The sequence below is a fragment of the Oxyura jamaicensis genome, chromosome 4 (genome assembly GCF_011077185.1).
Source record: "Oxyura jamaicensis isolate SHBP4307 breed ruddy duck chromosome 4, BPBGC_Ojam_1.0, whole genome shotgun sequence".
NCBI classification, from domain to species: Eukaryota; Metazoa; Chordata; class Aves; order Anseriformes; family Anatidae; genus Oxyura; species Oxyura jamaicensis.
In genome coordinates this window covers 13,755,409-13,775,989 of record NC_048896.1, presented here as the reverse complement: position 1 = coordinate 13,775,989, position 20,581 = coordinate 13,755,409, and the positions used below count along the sequence as shown (strand labels likewise).

Genomic DNA, 20,581 nt, shown 5'->3' with positions numbered 1-20,581 from the left:
GGAAATTGGCCTCTTCCAAACCTGTAAGAACCTGCTGGCAGAAGGGAGGCTGCGGGGCAAAGCACCTGGGTGTGGGTCACAGTGATCCCGGGCTGAGTTTGGGGCTGTTGCCCGCAGCCTCATCGGTGCTCAGGTCTCAGCCAGGTGAAATCAGCTTTTGCTCTTTAAAGCAATGTCAGCATGCAGACTGCTCAGAGAAGGTACGAGGGCTCAAGGGCTTAAAAATGCTTAATTGGTTTATGGAGCTAACCTCCTTAAAGAACTTAAGCCACTGTGAAAAGGGAAGCTGGTTTAAATCCCCTGCTGCAAGTCTGAGCCCACGGATGCAGTGGGGTGCCAGTTCTGGGCTTGGCTGAGACTGGGAAGTGGCCAGGCAGCCTCTGGAGGGGAAAGGTTTCCTGGGTGCTGCTGCAGCCTCTTGGGTGCATGGGCAGGATGGCTTTTCACCAGGGAAGCAGCCTCAGGCTGCTGAAAGCATCTGTAACTTGGGGAGGTCTGAGAGCTCCTGCACTGGCTCTAGACACCCGAAAGAGAGACCCAGGCAAAATGGAAACCAACTGGTCTGTCAAAATGTGGAGCATTTCTTTCTGCCTCTTTTATTACTTTTTTTTTTCTGGTTTCTGCTTCAGCTACTGGTTCTCATTATGTCTTTTGTGATTCAAGTGGCCGCTAAAGAGAAATCCTTAGGAGATAATATCAAGTCATTTCTCTTTTTAATAAGGTAAGAGCTTTAGCTCTTCAAGATGGGCACGATAAGCCATTTTGTCCTTGGTTGTAAATTTCTGTGCCACTTCCTTGCGCTGAATCCAAGCCTTCAGCATCTTTCTGTAATATGCAGAGCAGAACTGGAGCTGCTGTTCCAGCATCCGTCTCACCAAAGCCAAATGGGAGAGTCTGTCTTCTCTGCTTATGCAGCCACAATCCCATCAGCCACAGCACAGCACCAGGATGTTCACGGCCTCTTTGGGCCCTGTGAACAAAGCAGTGATTATTTAGTATTTGTTCCAAGTTATTGGTTAAAAACAGTGAATGCAATCTCAAACCTCTGCCACAGTCGCATTCCTTACCCACAGTGCTTCCGTGACCAAGTGTCGGTGAATGACTGGCAGATGTACAGGGGCTTCCCGTTCTTCCCAAGCAGCCGAACAACCTGTCCAATTCAATTTTTAAAATATTTAGTCTCAGCTGACAGCTGCACCGTGCAGCCGCAAGGCAACTGCACCTACCCCCGGCTTTCCCGTGCAGTGGAAATACTGCTGGAGCCTCCCGAGAGCCGCGCTGCCTGCTCTGGAGCGAGCACGGTGGTGCAGACAGCATCGAAACTTGGCTGGAAGTTGTGTGCTGGTTATTAATATACAAAGATAGAGAATGTTTAGATAGGACTGGCAAGGATCTACAGGAAAAGGCACAGACTTATTCATGAGTTAGTATTGGAAGAGGACACTGTTGCTCGAGGCTCATATGAGCTTCCCCTTGTCTTCCCCATCCAGCAAGCTCACACACAAAAAAGGCAGCATCCCAAAGACGGGACTCCATTTCCCTTGAGGAACAGAAGAGGATTTAAAAGGCTCAGGCACTGCGCTGGGACATCCAAGTGTGTTTGAAATGTTCAGAGTTGACGAAGTACCGAGATGAAAAGCAACTTGGAACTACATGGAAATTGGAGCGAGAATAGAGGAGACTTCCCTGAAGATGTCTAATAGGTCACAGAGGGCAGGTTTTGTTCCAAGGGGCTAGATGAGGGCTCATAAATTACAGTTCCTCTTTTACCCTTTTTTTTTTTTTCCTTTAAGAAAGGAGAAGCAGGGGGCCTGGGAACTGCAGATGTGTAACAGGGACTTGAGCAATGAGGTAGGCTTTTTTTTGTAGCTAAAGATGAGCTTAAAATTGTGTAATTTTGCGAGGCACAAGTTAGGCTTGCAACACGACTGAAAAAGTCTGGTTGATTTACTGAGACTGTACCCAGACTGACACATGACATTGAGAAGTTTAAAAAGATAGGACAAAGTTATTTTTTTTGGTGTTGTAAGTACATGAAAGTTGTCCCCACTTTCATAGTTGCTGGATTTTTCTTTCCTCTGGGGTGAAAGGGGACAAAAAAACAAACCAAACATCCCATACTGAAGCCCAAGGCCCTTCTTTTGCTTATTTATTTTTTAATCTGACAATTCCCCCAAACCGAGGGTGATTCAGATACAAGTTCCCTCTTAGCTAACCACTAAACTTCAGTGGTTTGGATAAAAGGGAACCCCGATCTGAGTCATCTGAGGGTAGCATTTGGTTGGTAAAATCAAAGCTGTGCCTACAAAATTTTCTAAAAGTCAAAAGACTTCTGTCTGTCAGAAAAGTTACCACAACTTGTCTCTCTTTCACAGAAGAAATTGGGTGTGTGCCACATGATATTTTGACTGATTAAATTTAATGTGGTACTGATTAAATTGTGCTATGTCAGTTTTCTTTGTATTTTGTTTCTTTTTTTTTTTTTTTCTGAGAAATCTGCCTGCGAAGCGGCAGCAGCTATTTTTTCCCATAATTGCATCTGTTTCAGAGAGCAGACAGATGTTGGGCTGAAATTCATTATGGTATTCAGAAAACCCACTGGGATCTGATGACCTAGTAACATATAGCTACTGTTCCTTGCAAGGCATTTAAAATGGTTGCCACTTGAATCAAGAGAGAGAGAGCTTTGCAGGCGATAGGAGGGAAGGGAAAAACCTATAGCTCGGCCGACAGCAGTAATATACAATAGTAGTATAAAATGTATGTGTTCAGTTTATTTCAATAAATTATCTCGTTCTTAATTTTGCAAATTTGCAAGCCAGCCTTCACGCACCATTGCATGCAGGTCCCGCACTGGCATTTAGTCAAGGTGAAGTACCCAAGAACAAAGGAAAGGAAAGAAAATCGGAGTAGGAACAAGTCTAATGTGGAGACAACTCAACAGAAATGGCTTTCATGCAAGGAAATGATTATTGGTATGATTTGTGAATTATAACACAAAGGATTCAATCCTCAATCAAGGATTCAATAGGCTCTGAAACTGAGAATCCAGAAGCCAGAAATGTGGAATATCAGCATTCCCAAAACGACAGCTCTTCTGTGTCTGCTGCTGAGGGCAGCAGGGAAGCGTGCTGGGCTGGAAGGAAACAGAAAACTTCCCGCAGCCTCGCTGCTGCTGCTGGAGAAGCTCAGAGGTGCCGAGCTGGAACAATGCTATGAAGTCAGGGGTCGAGCGGTGAGCGAGGGGTTATCGGTCCTGCAAGGGAAGGGCTTCTCCTGCTCCGGGACACGCCGCCAGGGCATGCCTCTTTGTGTGCAATTGAAAAGAAAATACATTTCTGCAGGAGTCCCAGCGAGTGGCACTCGGGCTAACGTGGGTTTTGTGGGAGGCCGGTATTTTAAGCTGTGCCCTGGGAAATGAGGTGGACGTCCTGGCTGCGGTTCCAGCGGTGAGAGGCACTTTTTCCAACTCGCCCCATCCATTCAGGAATCGCTGGGGAAGGAAGCTGTTCGGTCTCGTTTTGGATATCCTGTGAAGCTAAACTAGCACGGCTGCCAGGAACTGAAAAAGTTATTTAATTTTTAAAGAGCTGAAAACTACTGTATATGCTACTGAGCGTTGTATGGGAAATGACTGTTTAGTTTTGTTTGTCTGGGTTTCTGGTATTCCCAGTTCACTAAAGGTAGCAACCCCGTCCCTCGATCCTAATGCAGGAACCTCTGCAAAGCACAGGTCTGAAGACAAATTCAGGTTTAGACACTGCTTCCTGGCCCCTTCTTAGTGTGTATGGAATGAAGTGGAATTTTCTTTAGTTCAAATAGGAGAAAGCATGAGAAATATTCAGAGCCTGATCCAAAAACCCATTGAAAACAAAGACATCCTACTGTGATTTCAAAGCACAGCAGGGATGGGTCATCGAAATACTGAAGTTAAAAAGCAGACTGGGTTGAGGGGGGAACGTTGGTTCATTAGTTTTAACATCTTTTAACTTAAGTGGAATGTAAGTAAGTGGGTGTCCTGGCCTGAAGCTCAGATCTTCCCCCTGCAATCCAGAGTTCTTGCCACAGCCGAGATAAGCTGTGCTGCTATTTTCCAAGGTGTGACCTGATGGGGCTGCACTCTGCTTCTCCACGTTCATCCAACAGCACTCGTGACATAGTCTGAATGGCAGCGCTGACTGCACCAAGTCACACAGACGCAGGCCCTGTAAGGTCCCATGCAGGTTTATAATGCGTAGTCTTCTTCCTGACAGCCTACCAAAGCCTCCCATGGCAAGGAACCATACTACAACCAGGAACAGAAGGGATCAGCTTTTGAAGTTAGCAGCTGGCCTACTAAAGGAAGATTTTTAGCAGCAGATATTTTGTACTCCAGCACTTCACAAAAACTATTAATAACAGTAAATCACTCCAAGGATGGGGCTGTAAATGATACTGGATCCAAGCAGCAGCCAGGGGCCCTGGCTGATGGATGAATGCTGGGCTAATGTGGTGCTGGCTGGTGCCACCCATTGACTCTCCTGTAATCAGCATTTAACAGCTGTTCATCTTTCGGTCCTGGTGCAACCAAGTGAGGAGAAAATGGTTTCTGAAAGCGTGAGACAGGCAAAAAGATTGCCCTGCCTCTCTGAGCAATCCTGAGAGATGCTGGGAAAGAGGGAAGGTGAGGTCTGTAGCTATAAGGAGGTATTGCAGAGTTTTGTGTCACTTTGCTGCCTCTTGGCTAAGGGTTGTACTCTAAGGAAACACCAAAGCAATGTCTGAAATCTCTAGGTCATTAAAAAAAAAAAAAGTCATGGGGAATTTTGTGAAGGATTGTTATTCTGGAAGAAAGGTGCTGGTGCCTGAGCCTCAGAGCCTGCAGCAAGCCGAACAGGCACCTCTGGTGTGGGCCGAATGCAATTTCCTTATAGAAGGCCAGAAACCTTCCTGCAAATTAAAGTTCTGGGGGAAAGTTTTGGTGCCAGGGTTTACAGAGATCCTGTTTTATTCGGGATCTGAGGACGGCAGGCATACTGGGCCCAGACTCTGGCACTCTGCCATGAAGCTGGGAGCAAAGAAACGAAGAAGCTGGATCTAGGATTTGCCTCCTAACTCCCCAGCAGGGAACCAAACGCAGGCTCTGGGGTTTCTGAGCACCCTGATGTAGAGCTGGGATTAGGATGCTGGAAGGTCTGGGCAGTGCTTGCAGGGAGTGGCTCTGCAGCCACCGCTGTGGCATGGGCAGCCGTGGTGGTGACAGGCACATCTGCCCCCTGAGCAGCGTTGGGTGCTGCTTCAAGGAGATCTCATGAAGCCAGCTTTTTGAACAACAGTTTTTCTGAAATTACAGTTCAGAGAATTGAGAAATGCTGAAAAGAGTCCGTTTGTCCAACTCAGGCTGAAACCGAATTTCGAGAAGCTGTTTATCTCCTGCAGACCGGAAATCCTGCTCTGTTATGGGTTATCTTTTTTTTTTTTTTTTTTTTTTTTCCTCCTGCCAACTTCACACCTGTAGCCGAGACCCCAGCGTAAACAAAGCCAAAGGAAACAACCAGCATGCCAATTCGAGCCTCAGCTTTAAACACTCTCTTCCTTTACCGAGCCTCGCATCTGGCAGGGGCGGTTACTGCTAGCACCGCTGCCCTGGGCCCAGCGCCCTGCTCGCAGGGGGGCTGCAGAGCTCGGGATCGGCCCCGCACTTCTGGGGTACAATGGCATTTCCTTTGGTGAAACAAAGGAAGTTCTTCCCCCTTCGCGCTTGCACTTCCCTTTTAATACAAAACATCCTCTGCATGCACATAGGCGCCCGAAAGGTTTTTACGTTCAGGTCTGTGGTTGCAGGGCTTCACTGCAGCTCCTCCCTGTGCGTGCAGGAGCAGCGCTGCGCGAGCCCATCGCGGTGACGTGTAATTGGGGCTTTGCTTTGCAACCACTGCTTTTCCCCCCTCGTTACTCTGATTTCTTTGTTATTTTGTATTTTAATTTTTGATTGTTACCCTTGTATAAAGTGTCTCCCTGTCAGAGTGCCCTCACGTGGGGCTGTGTGATGGGGGTCTGAAGGGTGCTGTCAGTGGGGGCCTTGCACGGATCTTATCCTAGCTGAGGGTTTGGTCAGGATGGTCCTGAGCCGTGTGGCTGGGGAGCAAACAAGCCTGCAGTGGGGCTGCCCCAAAGAGTTGTGATACAAGAATACATGTTCCTGGCTGAGATTATTGATTTTAAATGAAGAAAAAAAAAAAAAAAGACCTTGCTGGGTCAGTTGCAGTGCCAGCCTTCAGCAGCAGGAAAGCTGGTGTCGGTGCGGCTTTTAGTTTGACTGAGAGCAGGATGAGCTGGAAGGCAGGAGGATAAATCATCCCTCTCACAAACCAGCACCTCGTACAGCAGCAGCGCCGAGCCCCCTCACACGCAGCCCCCGCTCGGGGCGAGGCGGGTGGGCTTCGCCTGGGGCCGGGCGCCATCACCGAGCCGTGCCCGCGGGGTGCCCACGCGTGGCGGAGCCCCTCAGCCGCCCTCCTCGCCCCGTCCCGTCCTGTCAGGGCGCGTCACTTCCTCGCCAAGTTCTCCCGAGGAAATGTCTCCGCAGAAGTTGCCCGCGGCCGACCGGCCCGGGGGCTCCCTCCTCCGCCGCCGCTGACTGGGGAGGGCTTTCCGGCGCGGCCGCCATGCCCGCCTCCCCGCCTCGCCGGGGCACGGCCGGGCCGCCGCGGGGCTCGGGGCTGAGGAGCACCGTTAGTTAGCTCGGTGCGAGCCCGGGGACAGCCATGGCCCGGGACTGCGCCGCCCGCAGCCTGGACGGCACCGACCTGGCGGCGCTGAGGGTAAGGGGGCGGCCCCGGGAGGGAGCGGGGCGGCGGGGAAGGGGCTGCCGGCACCGGGGGGCTGGCACCGGGCGGCCCCGTCCCTCAGAGGGGGCTCGGGGCAGCGGGACCAAAAAACTGCGGGGGAGTCGGGGGGAAACGCGTGCACGGGGGCTGTTCGGTGTTGGGTTTTGGAGAGCTAAGCCTGCAGTCACCTCCTTTGCATTTTTAGCGAAATCCTGTGGTGTTCTCCCGTTCTTTTTAACGCTGTCCAAGTTAAAGCCACCCCGCTGGCGTGTCACGGCACGGGTAGCGAAGGACGCCCCTCAGCGCCTCGGCGCTCCCTCGCTCGGCAGCTGACCGCTCACCAGCCCTGTCCCACCAAAGCTGTTTGGTTTGGTTTGTCTTTTTTTTTTTTTTTTTTTTTTTTTTCTTCTGGGGCACTCTCCGCAGAAGAGAGAAGAGTTCAGCTGTGGTAAAACACACTCAGCCCCAGACAGAGAAAGCAAAGCAAGTTTCTTGCTAAAAATATCAGAAGAGGGCTGGGAAGAGCCTTTGCACAAAATCGCGTGGTGAGGAGGGTGTTCCAAAGCAGGCAGGGAGAAGAAAGGCAGCAGGGTCAGGAAAGTTTGTGAGGATGGCAGCAGGCTCCTGGCCGGGCAAACAGGCATTTAACCTGGCTCTGGTCAGCGGAGCAAGACAAAATAACGCGAGTTTTCGCTTTGAGCTTAGCAGGTGAACCTTCTCTCTTCAGATACATGAAGAGAAACAAGCATAAGCTTGGAAAAGAGCAGTGGTTCAAGCCAGCAGGCAGACTCTGTGTCAAAAGAAGCATGCAAAAAAAAAAAAAAAAAAAGCACTGGGAGTCCTGGCCTTGGCAGGGGGAAGGATGGAGGTGTCCCTTTGGGGTGTCCCTTTGGGTGCTCTGTTCAGGGTTTGTGCTTAGCGGTGTGAGGGGCGTTGGGCGAGGCTGGGCCCTGCAGAAGTTGAGCAAAGACAGCCTTTTGCCCCTGACCTCGTCTTTGGGGTTCCTGGGGCCGGTGGGTGCCCCCGGGGGGTCTGGTGGGAGGCAGGCAGCGGCTGCAGTGTGTCGCTGTCCAGCTGTGCCCGCTGCCCTTGGCAATCCTGAGGAGTGCTTGCGGTGGCCTTCCCCTTTGCCTGGAGAGAGCTGCTTTGGGCCACGGTTTGCAGGTGTTGCTGCAGCATCCCGTTGCAGCCCTCCTTCCCTGGGCTTCCTGGGTGCTCAGGTGGCAGAAGCAAGGGCAGTTATTGGCTTTCTGAGCACAGGTTCTTCAGGGCCATCAGGTGGCTGGAAAGTCTCCGCGTTGTGTGCCAAGGTGCCCGATAGAAGAACCTGAGCTTCAGGCACCTTCCTGTTGTTCAGCTGCAGAGGTTGTGAGCTGTGCATTTCAGTCGGGCTCCAGCTGCACGCGTGCCTCTGTGTTGTGCGTGGAGGTGGATGTGGACGTGGCCTGGGTGCCTCAGGGTCAGCAGGCTCGCTGTGCTCTGCAGGTGACTTGCAGGAGAAAGCAAGTAGCCCGCCATATGGCACGGTGCCTTACAGTAATTAACCTTAAAGTGATGGATGTTCAGGATGGCGTTTTGGCATCTGTCAAAGTGAACGCAGCAATTTGGCAGGGGCCGGCTGGTGAAGGGTTGGACAGACCACAGGGCTTAAACGTTAGCTGGGCGGAAGCTTTACATCAACAGCGATGCCCCTCTCCCAGACAATTAAGAAGTTGGCTGCTTATGAAGACTTTGCTAGTGGAAGATGCAGTGCTGATAGCCAGGCAAACAAGGGCAGTCCAAGGACCAAAGTCAGAGCCCAGATTAATATCCTTTATGACTCTCAACAAGGCTCAGCTCTCTGCTGCGTCCTGATTAAAAGAGAGATGGCCAAGTATCTTGGCTGTGCTTGGAACTGTGGAGACTTGTGAGGTTAATGCTCAATTGGCTAGCAAGGAGAGGAGGTAGGATTTTAGCTATATTAAAGTTGAAGCTGACATTTATTTAGATAATTGTTTGGGTTTTGCCTTTTTTTTTTTTTTTTTCCTGGAGCATCTGAGAGATCTTAGAAGTGAGCTATTAGGATGCTGAATCAGAAAGAAATTGATTGGAGGGAGAGAGAGAAACTGATTTTAAGGCACATAAAATGATTATATTTGCATAATAAGTAAGTGTAGAGGAAAAGAGGGAGGACAGAGCAGTCAATAAGCGAGAGGGACAGGACAGTGGCATGCTTGGAGCTGAAAAAATGCAGTGGAGCTTCCTCTGGGCTTCGTGCCCCGTGCGCGGCTCTTAGTTCAGCAGCGCTGCTTTCTGCAGATGAGGTGTGGGAGCAGCGCGCCACCCGCGCTTCCCGAGGGAGCAGTGTGATGGTGTGCCCCAGGGAATTGCCCATGTCCGGGAGATGTCCCAGGAGACACCGTGTGTTTGGCTGCACTGCCCCGTGTACAGCTCAATGGGCAGGTCAAAAGTGGTTTGATCTCATTTATGCATTGCTAATTAGGCTTAAAAAATAAAGAATAAGTTTTGTGAGGCTGACAGTCCAGGAAGTGTAAGATTAAACCTCATTTAACTTAAAGACCAAACCAAATGAACTCAGTATTTCCTTCAGTTGTGAGAGCTGTGGAAGGCTCTGTTGTGTTGCTCTGACAGCGAAAGCTATTGCCATTTATCATGACAGTCGTGCCAGCAAAGGCAGAATCCACTCAGAAAAGAGTCTGTGTATTTCCAATGGGACTCTGCCTAAGTAAAAACTTCCAGATGAGATACGAAGAAAGCAGTATTTGTATTAAAAGAATAACATACAAGTGGAGTGGAGATGTAGCTTGGTACCATTTAAAAAAAAAAAAAAAAAAAAAAAGGTTTCCATCCAGGGTCACAGAAATTGGAGTTCTGAGATAAAGGCTGTTTTTCTGTATCGCATCCCTCAGCAGTACCAACAGGCATCAACTGACATGACAGATTGCTGAAACAGATGTGGTAAAACTGACACATGGAACTAATAATATTTTATATAAATCTCTCGATGATATCATCCCAAGAAATGAGCAGGACTGATAAATGGCTCAGCCAGAAACCAGGAAACTGGTCTCTTGAGTTCGTAATGTTTTTATATAAATCTCTCAAGTGAGTTTTAACCGAAGCTACAGATTCCTTAATGCGCTCACTCATGCAGGAGCGAACAATCCCTTGCCCATGCCTTGCGACAGGATGTTCTCCCGATAACGAAGGGCTGCGAGATCTCATTACTGGAGAAGGACACGTGCTGCGGTGGCTGGTTTTAGGGTAACTGATGCTAACCCAGTAGGACATGTGTACACTGATCACCCAACACGTGAATCTTTCATGTAAATTAACAGCAGCCTGGCTTGGGTTCAAAGCCAAGACTTCAGGACATCGGTCAAATTCACCAGGTTGTGTTTGCAGAACAGGCCAAGTTGAGCATTCTCAGCCCGTGTTTGGTGTTAAGGCTCTTTGGGATGATAGGTTTCCTTTTTGCGAGGCAGCCAGGGACAGATGCTTTGTAGAGCATCTTCTAGTTCTGTCGTTGAGGTTCTTTCTGTTGTTATGCTGCTAACGCCAAGTGTTTCATAGCAGAGGACAGCAGCTGAGCCTGCAGGCTAGCTTGGTGTTCTAAAGCGTTACAAATGTGGGGTTTATTCCTTATTCTACTGCTAAACTGAATCAATTGAATTACCATATTCTTCACACATCTCCATTTATTTGTTCTACCTGCCGTATTGCTGTGCTACAAATCTTCTCTGAGTTATTTTGAGCAACTTTACTGGAAACTTTAATATAAATGTATTTCTTACACTGCTCTTTGGTTATTTCCCCTTTAGTGCGTAACACAGGCCATTAGGAGACGTGGCACAGACTTTCTGATTGTGAACAGTTACACTCCATTATGAAGTGTTTGCTCTGCTGCAAATGATGTTATTTTTTTCTGCTTTTTGCAGGACCCTGCGGGAATATTTGAACTGGTGCAGGTCGTTGGAAACGGGACTTATGGACAAGTCTATAAGGTGTGGACAGCTCTTTATTTTGTGATGCCGTTGTTGATAAAGCTGTTTTTTCCTAAAGCCAAAATGAGCATCTGTTAGGAACCGGACAGTTTTGTTCTAGTAATAGCCTGCTTTGTCTTGCTGTCTCTTCTGCATGGTGCAAAATGGTGTCAGCTTTGAAACTGTGCCCCTTCTCCTGACCCGCTTTCACATCTCTGCTGCAGGACAGATAACTGCCTTGGCTCTCGTACTGACTTCCCTCTGCCCTGCTTTTTCTGTCCTGTGCTTATTTTTCTCTTCTTCAAAATTATTTTATAGGCGGCTGGCACAAATTAACATCAGTCATGGCTGAATTTGGCTTGGATTGTGTGGTGAGCTCAGCACAGGCTAAAACAGCAGAGCTCTTCAAGACAGGCATGAATTGCCCCTGCTCTGCGGGCAGGCTACCAGATTTTTGGTTTCCATTATTACCTTTATCACTGTGATATCAGAGCAGGCCTACCAGCAAACTACAGCAATTAAACCTTGCCTGCCATAATGTTTGTTTTCATTGAGGTATAGGACTAAGGCTAGAGAAGTTTTCTTTGATTGTGAAGCCTTTCCCAAGAGTGATACAAGAGGGGACAAAACAGGGAAATGAGCCTGCTTTGCTCCGATTTGGAGAAATAAGACAGAGGAAGGAAAAGGCCATGCTGCTGGACCGCTGGAGGTAGAAGGGAAGAGTGACGGCACTGGAGGAAGCTGTGTGGCGTTGCTTCTCCCTCAAACCCCACTGCCGGCAAGCTCCTGCATCACGAGCCTTTGCCTCGATGCCAGCTCTTCCTGTACTGGTTCCCTAACACGGAGAAATGCAGGAGGACTCTGTATTTCTCTGATTGCAGTGCATTGGACACACCTTACGCTTCAGAGTCCATCCTCCGGTGTCAGTTTTGCTGTGACTGCATTTTGAAACTGCAGGTGCTTTCTCAAAGATTCAGGAAAATCCTCTTCAGAAGCACTTCTGAGGAGTTTCTGCTTCCCCCTATACATTTTTATGTTATTTTCATGTCAGAAGCAGAATCTTTCTCATATAACTTTTTGTCTGTTGCTGTGGTTAAGCCTGCGTTGTTTCTGACATTATCATTCATATACTGAGGTCAGTATTATTAAATTGAAAACAGAGATTTAGGGGTTCATACGGGCAGTTCAGAAGCCAGGAAACATTTAGGGATGCTGTAGTTGGTGAAATCATAGACATTTTTGCCTGTAGAAGATCCTAAAATTCCCAAACAACCTCTGAAAGAGTTCCCTTTCTTTTCATGTCTGGATTTATTTTATATTGGGAGAGAAAAAATTCAATGTAGTCATGTTTCAGGGGTGTTGAGAGAGAATCAGCACTGGGAAGGAGCAGCAAAGCTTGCTTCTCTGCCACAAAAGAAAATGCTCCAAGCGATCCCGTGGTTCACTTGAATGTCAGCTGCCAAAACGCTTAAGAAATATTGACAAAATTAAAAATCGTACCCAAAGGCTACTCCCCGCTGAGCACACGAGACCAGGGTCTGGCAGCTCTGGGTAAAGAGCGCTTTGGATCTCGGAGCAGCTGCAACACCACTGCTGGGCGCGGGGAGCCAGCCTCTTGTGGGGCTGGGGGCATGCGAGGGCACCGTGGGGAGGTCCGTGCATGTGGTGGAGAGGGAGGGCCTGCGTGCAGCCCCTCGCCCAGAACGAGGGCTTTGCTCATATAGATGTGGGATCCAGGAATGCAGGGTCTTTTACTGGGGCCTGGTGAGGGCATGGAGCTGCTCTGTGCAGGAGGAGGAGTGCATGCTGTGCAGCAGACCAGCACAGGTGAGGACAGGCTCAAAGAGCACGCTTCAGACTGCAGCCAGCTTGGTCTGTGTTGCCAACAGCTTCTGCACGGTCCAAAGCTCCAGAGTGTTTGGAAACATCTCTGCAGGAGATGCTGAATCCCAACTGAATGTACTCAGGAAGCACCTCTCTGGTGCTGGCCTTGCAGCCAGAAGAAATGTCTGTTTTCTTTGAAGGGGGGCAGCTGCAGCAAAACAACAGCTTCTGAAGGGACCATAAAAAGTTAGGCTATGGTGTTCACTTCGCTTTTTCACTGCTGTATAGTATGTCCTTTGATCTATGCAATGTTAGGAGTGATGGAGCGTATTGGGGAATGCTCGAATCATTCTGTAGTTTGTCTAGGTCAAGTATGGACTTGAGATCATAAATATTGAAGTTATTTGGTATTCCATGATGTCTGCATAGACAGTCAGGTCATTAGCACATGTTTTTATTCTTCAGAGGCATCAGAATCTTCCATATATTCAGAAATAGATCCACAGAGTAGTACACATAATCAAAGTAAAGCTTATTTCAGGCTAAATAAACAGTGTTCAGAATTACTAAATTGCTCGGTTGGCTCTGATGATGACTCATAAGGCTATGTGTTTTAATGTATGCAGCTCCATAAAAATGAAAATAAAACTTAGAGGATTCATCATTAGATTTAGAAAACAATGTTTAACAGATTTATAGAAGGAGGATATTGTTCGTAGTGAATCATTCTAGACTGGTTCCAGGTTATGTCCTTTGAAATGACACGGAAGGGGTATAAATTGTACCCGTGATCGTGCTCGAGCTGTCTAGAAACATTATAAAGTTGGGATTTGCATATCATAAGTGCTTGAAAGCTAGCAGATTTTTTGACAATTTACGAAGTAGCAGGATGTAAACATGCCAGTAATGGCAACTTCAGCCTTTTGAAAAGTATGAATTAGATATTAAAAAGGGGAAGGAGGAGTTTGGGAGCATCCCGTCCCCTGTATCGCTCTTTGCTTGGGCCCCTCTGTCTGCCCCACGAGGCCGCGCAGAGACTGTGAGGGGCAAGTGGCAGCTCTCCAAAGGGCGATGGCGTTCTTGGGGAGCTGCTGATCAGCAAGGACCTTTGGCCGGGTCAGCGACGATTTACATCGCCCAACTGCTGTGTTGTCTGAGAGGAAGTGAGATTGCTGAAGGTGTCACCCGCAAGCTCTTGGGTTTCGCTTCCCCACTGAGCTGCAGGCCCCTTGCCTTGTGTCTCCTTCCACAGCAGCCTGGGGGAGCGCCATCAGCTGTCCTCTGGGGTGGCAGTAAAGCTGCAGAAGACCTGGTAGGTTTAGGAGCTGCCACCTCTTTGGTTTACTAGTAGTCACCGTATTATCCTTACGCCGTGGTGCGCTGCTAGAGGTGGTACCTTTGTAAGCATCGTGGAGTCAGTGGCTGTGGGATCGGTCTTGGGGAGCGTGAGGCTGCACCTTGCAGCAGAGACCTGACCACGTTGTTGGCTGAATAGTTCTTTGCCTACTCCCATTACCGCCAGAAGTTTAATTATAGGGATGCTTCGGTGTCCTCCTTCCACAGCTGTACGTTGTCGCTGTGAAGAGCTGCATAGCCATCATGTGTCACCCCGACGAGGAGCAGCCTCAGCTGTAGTTCTGTCTGTGCTCATGCACGCAGTAGTAACTAACCTGTATGTTCATGTGGGTGAAATAACGTTTGTTGCAAGGACTTCACTTGGTTTCTTACATTCCTATTCAATGATGGGTGTGGCCTCAGTAGCAGCCTGTTAATGTGCTTTCTGTCCTTTAATTTTCCGTGCTCTGCTTTAATTGCAGGGTCAGTTTTCTAATGGGTGGCTAGGGAGAGAAGCGGCAACCTGAACTGGGTGCCGCTGTTGAAGTGTCTGGGTCAGAATCCTGCTCTGGAATGCCTCGTCCTACTCTGGGAGAGACTTCAGGACTCTTAGTTTATCGATTCTTAGGGTTTTTAGTTAGCAAGACAAAGAGAAATTGCTCCTCGTCCTACAAGTTCAGCTGTGCACTGACACCCCTCAGCCTTCAAAGAAAGTTTTCATGGGCTAAATGAGGTCAGCAGCAGCATCTGTGCAGTGAGCTTGTGTGCTGATGTTGAGGGGCACCTGTTGAGGGCTTCTGACTTCCTCTGTCCTAACGGTGTGGATTATCCCTCTTCCAGGGCCAGCATTTTTGGGTGGCCCAGCGAGTGAGAGGCCGGTGGCTTTGGCATGTTCCAGGGGGTGACGTTTTTTGGAGCATGATCTTGCAGGCATGATGATGAACCATGAAACATTTGCAGCTGTTCAGTGAGTGGAATGGTTGTACCTATAAAGAGTCTGAGGACACAGAGCCTGGGAGGAGTGCTCTGTTTTGGGACCGTGGGGTTTGAAAGGGAAGATGTGGACTCCCAGTAATGCAGCTGATGAAGCAGTGCTGTTGCTGAGGCTTAGTGGAGAGTGGAAGCAATACAGCCCTTCCGTAGTTGCTGCACAGCCAATATCCTTATTTCTGTGTAGTCACCTAAGACCTCGGATACACAGAGGAAGCAGGTCTGAGCGAGGAAGTGCCTCTTCTGGTTTGTAATACAACTGCTTCTTGGCACTGAACTGTGCTTCAATTGTTGACATGAGTTATGAGTTACTCCACTGTTGATGTACAGTGGCAGGGGGGTAGTGAAGCACAAATATGACTTTTCTGTTTATCTTAAACAATTTGGAAGTCTGCTGAGTCTCCTTCATAGTTCATTTCATTGAGTCATTGGCTGAAGTAGTTGAGAGCAAGGGGAGGGGGAAAGCAACGTGTTTTTTTTATTAAGGAAGGTTTGGTGCTCCATGCAAAGAATCACCAGACCATGCCAAATTACGAAGTGTGAAACTCTGTGGACTGCATTCAAAACCTTAATCGATGGCAATGCCTCAGGCACTTAATGGAAAGCTAAATATAAGAGATGTCTCCGTTATGTCCAGTGCAATCAAGAAGGTTTTGAGTAAGCTGAAAACTTCAAAGCATCTCTTCTGGGGGTGGTCAGAAGCGGCCACCTTCTGAGGAATGTTGCTCAGGGCTGAAACACAATCTCAGAGTCTCCAGACGGCTGCAAACAGAGACATTAAAATGCCATATCGTCTTAGGGTGTTTTGTTATCGTTTGTGGTCAGTTATGGTTTTAAAGGCAATCATAGCCTTCAGGGCACTGAGGTTTTGGTAAGTCGAGTGGGGAAACTGCTTGTTCTTCATAGAAATGATAGAATGCTGCTTTCTGTTCCACCAGCAGTTGGTACAAGCGCGTGGTTGTCTATTCATTTGCTTTGTTTGCTTTGTAATAGCATAGCTGATTAGTTTGTCCCCCTGAAAAACTAGTTAATTGTAGGTAGGGGTGTCTAAAAAAAGTACTGCTGTGGTTTTGGGGCGTCATCAAGTCATTGCGTGCATCCTTGGTTCAGCAGTGCGAGCAACTAAAGGAGGTGAGCTGCTAATCCTGGCAACGGGGTTTCCTGCAGGATTAGGTCTGAGCTTAGTATGTGCTCATGCTGTTGTCTTGAGATCTGAAATGCTGTCGTGCTTACAAACAGGTTGCCTTGAAAGCCTACTACCTAATGGATGTAATACCATTAAATACGCTAGGGAGGCACGGTTGGGTGTTTTGATATTTAACTTGTCCCTCTGATTTGTTATAACACCTGTGAAATACCTACTGGATGTGTTTGTCCCTCCTTTCTCAGTTGCCTGCAGCTCCTGGGTACCTTCACGTCGATGTCCACGTGCTTTATTCAGCCCTGGAATTTAAAATAATGGATCACACATGTGAAATTAATTAGCAAGTCATAAAGTCATGGTTTCTGGTTAGTGAATATTTTAGAGGAATTCAATTAAGATTCTTAAATGTAGGGCTAGTTTATCAAAAATAGAAGAGCAAGGATGTGAAAAATCCTCTCAGCTGTGAAGTGCTTCTAATACAATAAAGGCTCTTTGACTGAGCAGAGCAATGCACAATAATTAGATGTGCCATATCAGCCATTGGAGAATAGTAAAACCCTTGCAAATAATTTGTTGTCAGGCCTGCTGCTTCCATCTCCTCCATGTTTTTGACTTGAATGTCCACCTGGGAGATCACAGTGCATTTTTGTCATAATCTGGTAGCGTTTTGAGCTCAGATGTTGGCACTGGGGCATGCTATTTTGAAGGTGAGGGAACGTGCTAAAAATGCGCTGGTGACAGCACAAGCGCGGTACGAAATAGGAAGTTCAGCCTCTTAATTTCCCCGCTCCAGCACATCGCTGGTGACTGAGGTTTCAGTCCCTCCAACTGCTCGGCAGCTCCTGGATTAATGCCCACACGAAGATATGGATCAGAGGGACCAGCACTTTGCGTGCTGGAGTTTTACCATGCCTCACCTACCCTGAAACGTTTATTGTCTGTGTTATCTCTTCCGTAGAAAGAATTAGCGGAATTAAGGGAAAACTTAGGAGAAATAGTCTTTGTGCAGCCCAAAAAGCCTCTCTGGGCATGTAATGAGCTATTGGGGGGAATGTGGGAAACAATGCCCCTTGGTTTAAAACAGCACAAAATCTAGTGTGTGGTTTCTAGATTTTGAGTCCTGTTTCAGGCTAGCTTTAGTAACGTTCCTTGTTTCTGAATGAGCCGCAGGCCTATGGAACAGATCTCAGTCTGAGCTGCAAAATGTGCGCTGTTTGTTCTGCCCCAGCGAAATGCCGTCGCAGCAGGGCTGCGCTCACACTCACTCCCCCTGGTGAGCCCCTGTCCTCGTGTAGAGCAGTCATGAAATAACACTGTAAGAAGCACTAGTGATGCCAGCTAGTACCTGTAGCTGTCGAGGTATAATTTTGCCCTCCGATGGCCACCCAGCAGCAATTGAAAGCACTTGGATGTCTGTGCCGGGAAGGTTTTGTATGCAGTCGGTTCTTGCACTCGGGGTGATGCTTCAGCACATGGCCACCGATCCCTGCAGCTTCTCTGCCTCGCTCCCCAAATGCAGGGACGCTGCTGGGGGCATTTTGGGGTGCCACAGCTCTGGTGCACCACCCAACTCAGTGCTGGGCACAGCCAGGGTCTTCCTGCAGGGCTCGGGGCCAAGCAGGGCAGCGTCTGGCCGCAGCACAGCTATTGAGGCTGCAGCTGCCTGGATGGATGGATGGACAGCAGCAAACCCTGGTGGGACAGTTGGTAATCCTGCCCTTCCGAGGCATTTGTGAGGAAGTGGAGCTGAAAAGCTGGCTTTCATTGGGAGCTCAGGTTGGACAGCTTGCCCAGTCAGTAGACACAGGCGCAGGTCAGCCCCTCGTCCTGTTGTAAAGCAGTTTCCAGTAAGTGATTTTACATTGTAATGTCCATAAACGTGGTCAAATCCTTCTCCTGTCTGGTGTTCAGCTGTTCTCAGGCTGCTGGCCAGTGCTAATTTTCCTGGCCTGTGCAGAACTGTGAATATGGGTCTTGAGAATAAAACTGAAGAAGAAACTACTTCTCAGCTGTTGGTAGTATGCTTTTTTATTTTTAAAGCCTCTGTGTGTTCTCATCCTGCTCACGTAACCTACCAACGTCGTGAGATTCCTGAAAGGCTTTTAAGATCTGTTTTAGAAGCACCTTTTCAAAGGCCTGTCTCATTCCTTTCTTTTTCCCCTACAAAGCATAAACCTTAGAAACTTCTGAGTTTTTAAGGAAAAAATAAGCCAGAAGACATCCTTTGTGGCAAACTTTGTGGCCTTCTCAGTCCCCTACACAAGTGATCGTATGAGCCAAGATGTAAGGCCAGCACGTGGTCTGTGCCTGTGCTGTTAGGTGCTCCCATCGTGTAAGAAGAATTTCTCATAAAGGTAAGAGAGAGGTTGACGTGGGCAGCTGCTGTTCAGGAGATCTAGTTTTTCGTCTTGCTCCAGCCTGTTATTTTCTGCTACTTAGTCTGTATGGGCGGTATCTTTTGAGGAGCACTGCTGCCTTCTACCCCTATGGAAGAGCCAGGCTTTGGAGGCAAAGACTGCATAGAGCAATTCCTCCTGTTCTGTTTCTTATCCAGGCGTTAATAGGGTCAGCCAAGGCTCTGAGCTGCCTTGAAACTCTGTTTTCTCAAAAACACGTGAATCCATAGAATCATTAAGGTTGGAAAAGCCCTCCAAGACCATCTGCTCCAACCATCCCCCTACCACCAAGGTCACCCACTAAACCATGTCCTAAAGCACCAGGTCCAACCTCTCCTTGAATGCCCCCAGATTCAGTCCTTATTTTTGTGCAGTGTTTGGGATTCTTGTTGAAAGGAATTAGCGTGCTTATCCAGCTGACTGGGGAGAAGTGCCATCGTGCCGTTCGGAAACAGTTCCATCCCAACCAAAACCCCTTGAGCTCAACAGAAATGGTCGCTAAATTTTAAGAAATGGGTTGCCTTTCGTTTGGAAACCTTGCTTCAGAAACATCAAAACACGGCACTTTGTTTGCTTCATTCTTCTGAGCATACACTTTAATTTAGCTGGATATTTAAAATTTCATGGATTGTCCTTAGTGCTGCGCGTTCTAAAGGAAGGCGCTGTCATACCAAAGTAATTTGGCATCGCCAGAATAAATACGTAAATATTAATGAACTCTTATAGTTCCGAATTTCCATCTTGTAAGGAATGTTTACAGCTGAAAGCGAGAACGGTTGGCAAAATACAGGCATTTTGTGGAGTTTGACTGAATACTGGAATTGTCTGAATTCCATTTTCTGGCTGTACAGTTACTTGCTACATTTGTTTCCAGCAGTTTTGATGTCATTTTTTTCTTGTATTTTTATGTAAATATTTTGAGGAAAAGGGCATAAATGAGATGTGTGGTTGCCTTCTGAAAATATAAACGTTACTGAACTTGAGGAACTTTCTAGCTTTCTTGTTTATTATACTAAATTTTGGCATGGATTTTTTTTTTTCCTCGGTATTTAAAAATAATAGCAAAAGAATTACCAATTTACTCATTTATTCTGCTGTGGCAGATTTGTCTTCTCTTGTTTTATTCTTCCCTTTAAACCTGTGAACAATTATACTTTGTTGCATATTTTAGTATGCAACAAAACCAGTATAAAATAAATATGCCTATGGTTTAGATAATGGACTCTGTAATGTATTATTTAAACAGATTGTCCATGATGTTGTCTTGTAACATGGAAAAAAGAGAAGAGCCGGGAGAAAATTTCTTTGCTTTAATATTCGCTTTTTGCAGTCTAAGATTAAATATTTATCGCGAGAGGCTTCTTTGCGCCCAGCAGCCAAATAACATCAGCAGACACCTGGTTTCCCTTTATTGGTATCGGAGGCAGAGTTAGGTGCTGTGGACCTTTGGTCCCTTTGCCAAGGTGCAGGACCCCAGCTGTGCACCACTTGCTGCTGGGGGAGCTGAGCCCGGCTGTGCTGTTTGCCCTGCAGAAGAGGACGGGCAGCACCGACACGTGGCTCGGGTGCACTGCTCCCTTCCTCCTCTGTGACTCCTTCTTGATGAAGGGTGAGTTTCCAGAAGCCCAGGTTTTGTCATCTCTCCCGGTGGAAGGCAGCCAGCCTTCTGTGGGACAGCAGCCGTGCCAACACTCGCTGCCTGCGCTGCGCCCGGGGAGCCGGCAGCTGCCGAGCCCTGGGCTGCTCGGGCATCACGGGTGGTGTGTGCCAGGGACATACCGTGTTCAGGAGACACTGGGCTTCTTGTGCATGTGCAGCTCAGCCTAAAGAGGCCTGGCGTTTCCCAAATGCATTAAGCTCCTGCTCACGTGGTGGTTAGGAGGCTTGCACAGGACACAGATTTCTGGATGCCCAACCGGGACAGTTTCCTTGGCAGAAAAAGAGGTTGGACCTGGAGAAACTACATGTATTGTAGCCTGCTCTCCCTGAATGTGGAGAAAGGACGAAGGAATAAAGAGATGCACCAACCTGCCCGTCTCTTGGACACTTGAAAGACTTTACTCAGAAATGTTTTGAATAAAGGAAGTTGCAAAACAAAGG

General features: G+C 47.9%; 1 protein-coding gene across 3 annotated transcripts in view; it reads left to right on the top strand.

Annotated features, from left to right (window-relative positions):
* The first annotated feature begins 6,527 nt into the window (after positions 1–6,527).
* Positions 6,528–20,581, top strand: part of NRK (Nik related kinase) — a 91,807-nt gene continuing 77,753 nt past the window's right edge. For 2 of the 3 annotated variants that reach the window (XM_035326546.1, XM_035326545.1), the window contains exons 1-2: positions 6,528–6,803; positions 10,748–10,813. In XM_035326546.1, the coding sequence (XP_035182437.1) occupies positions 6,747–6,803; positions 10,748–10,813 (123 nt within the window). In that variant the 5' untranslated portion in view covers positions 6,528–6,746. The remainder of the gene's footprint in view (positions 6,804–10,747; positions 10,814–20,581) is intronic. The other variant, XM_035326547.1, reaches the window with a different exon arrangement.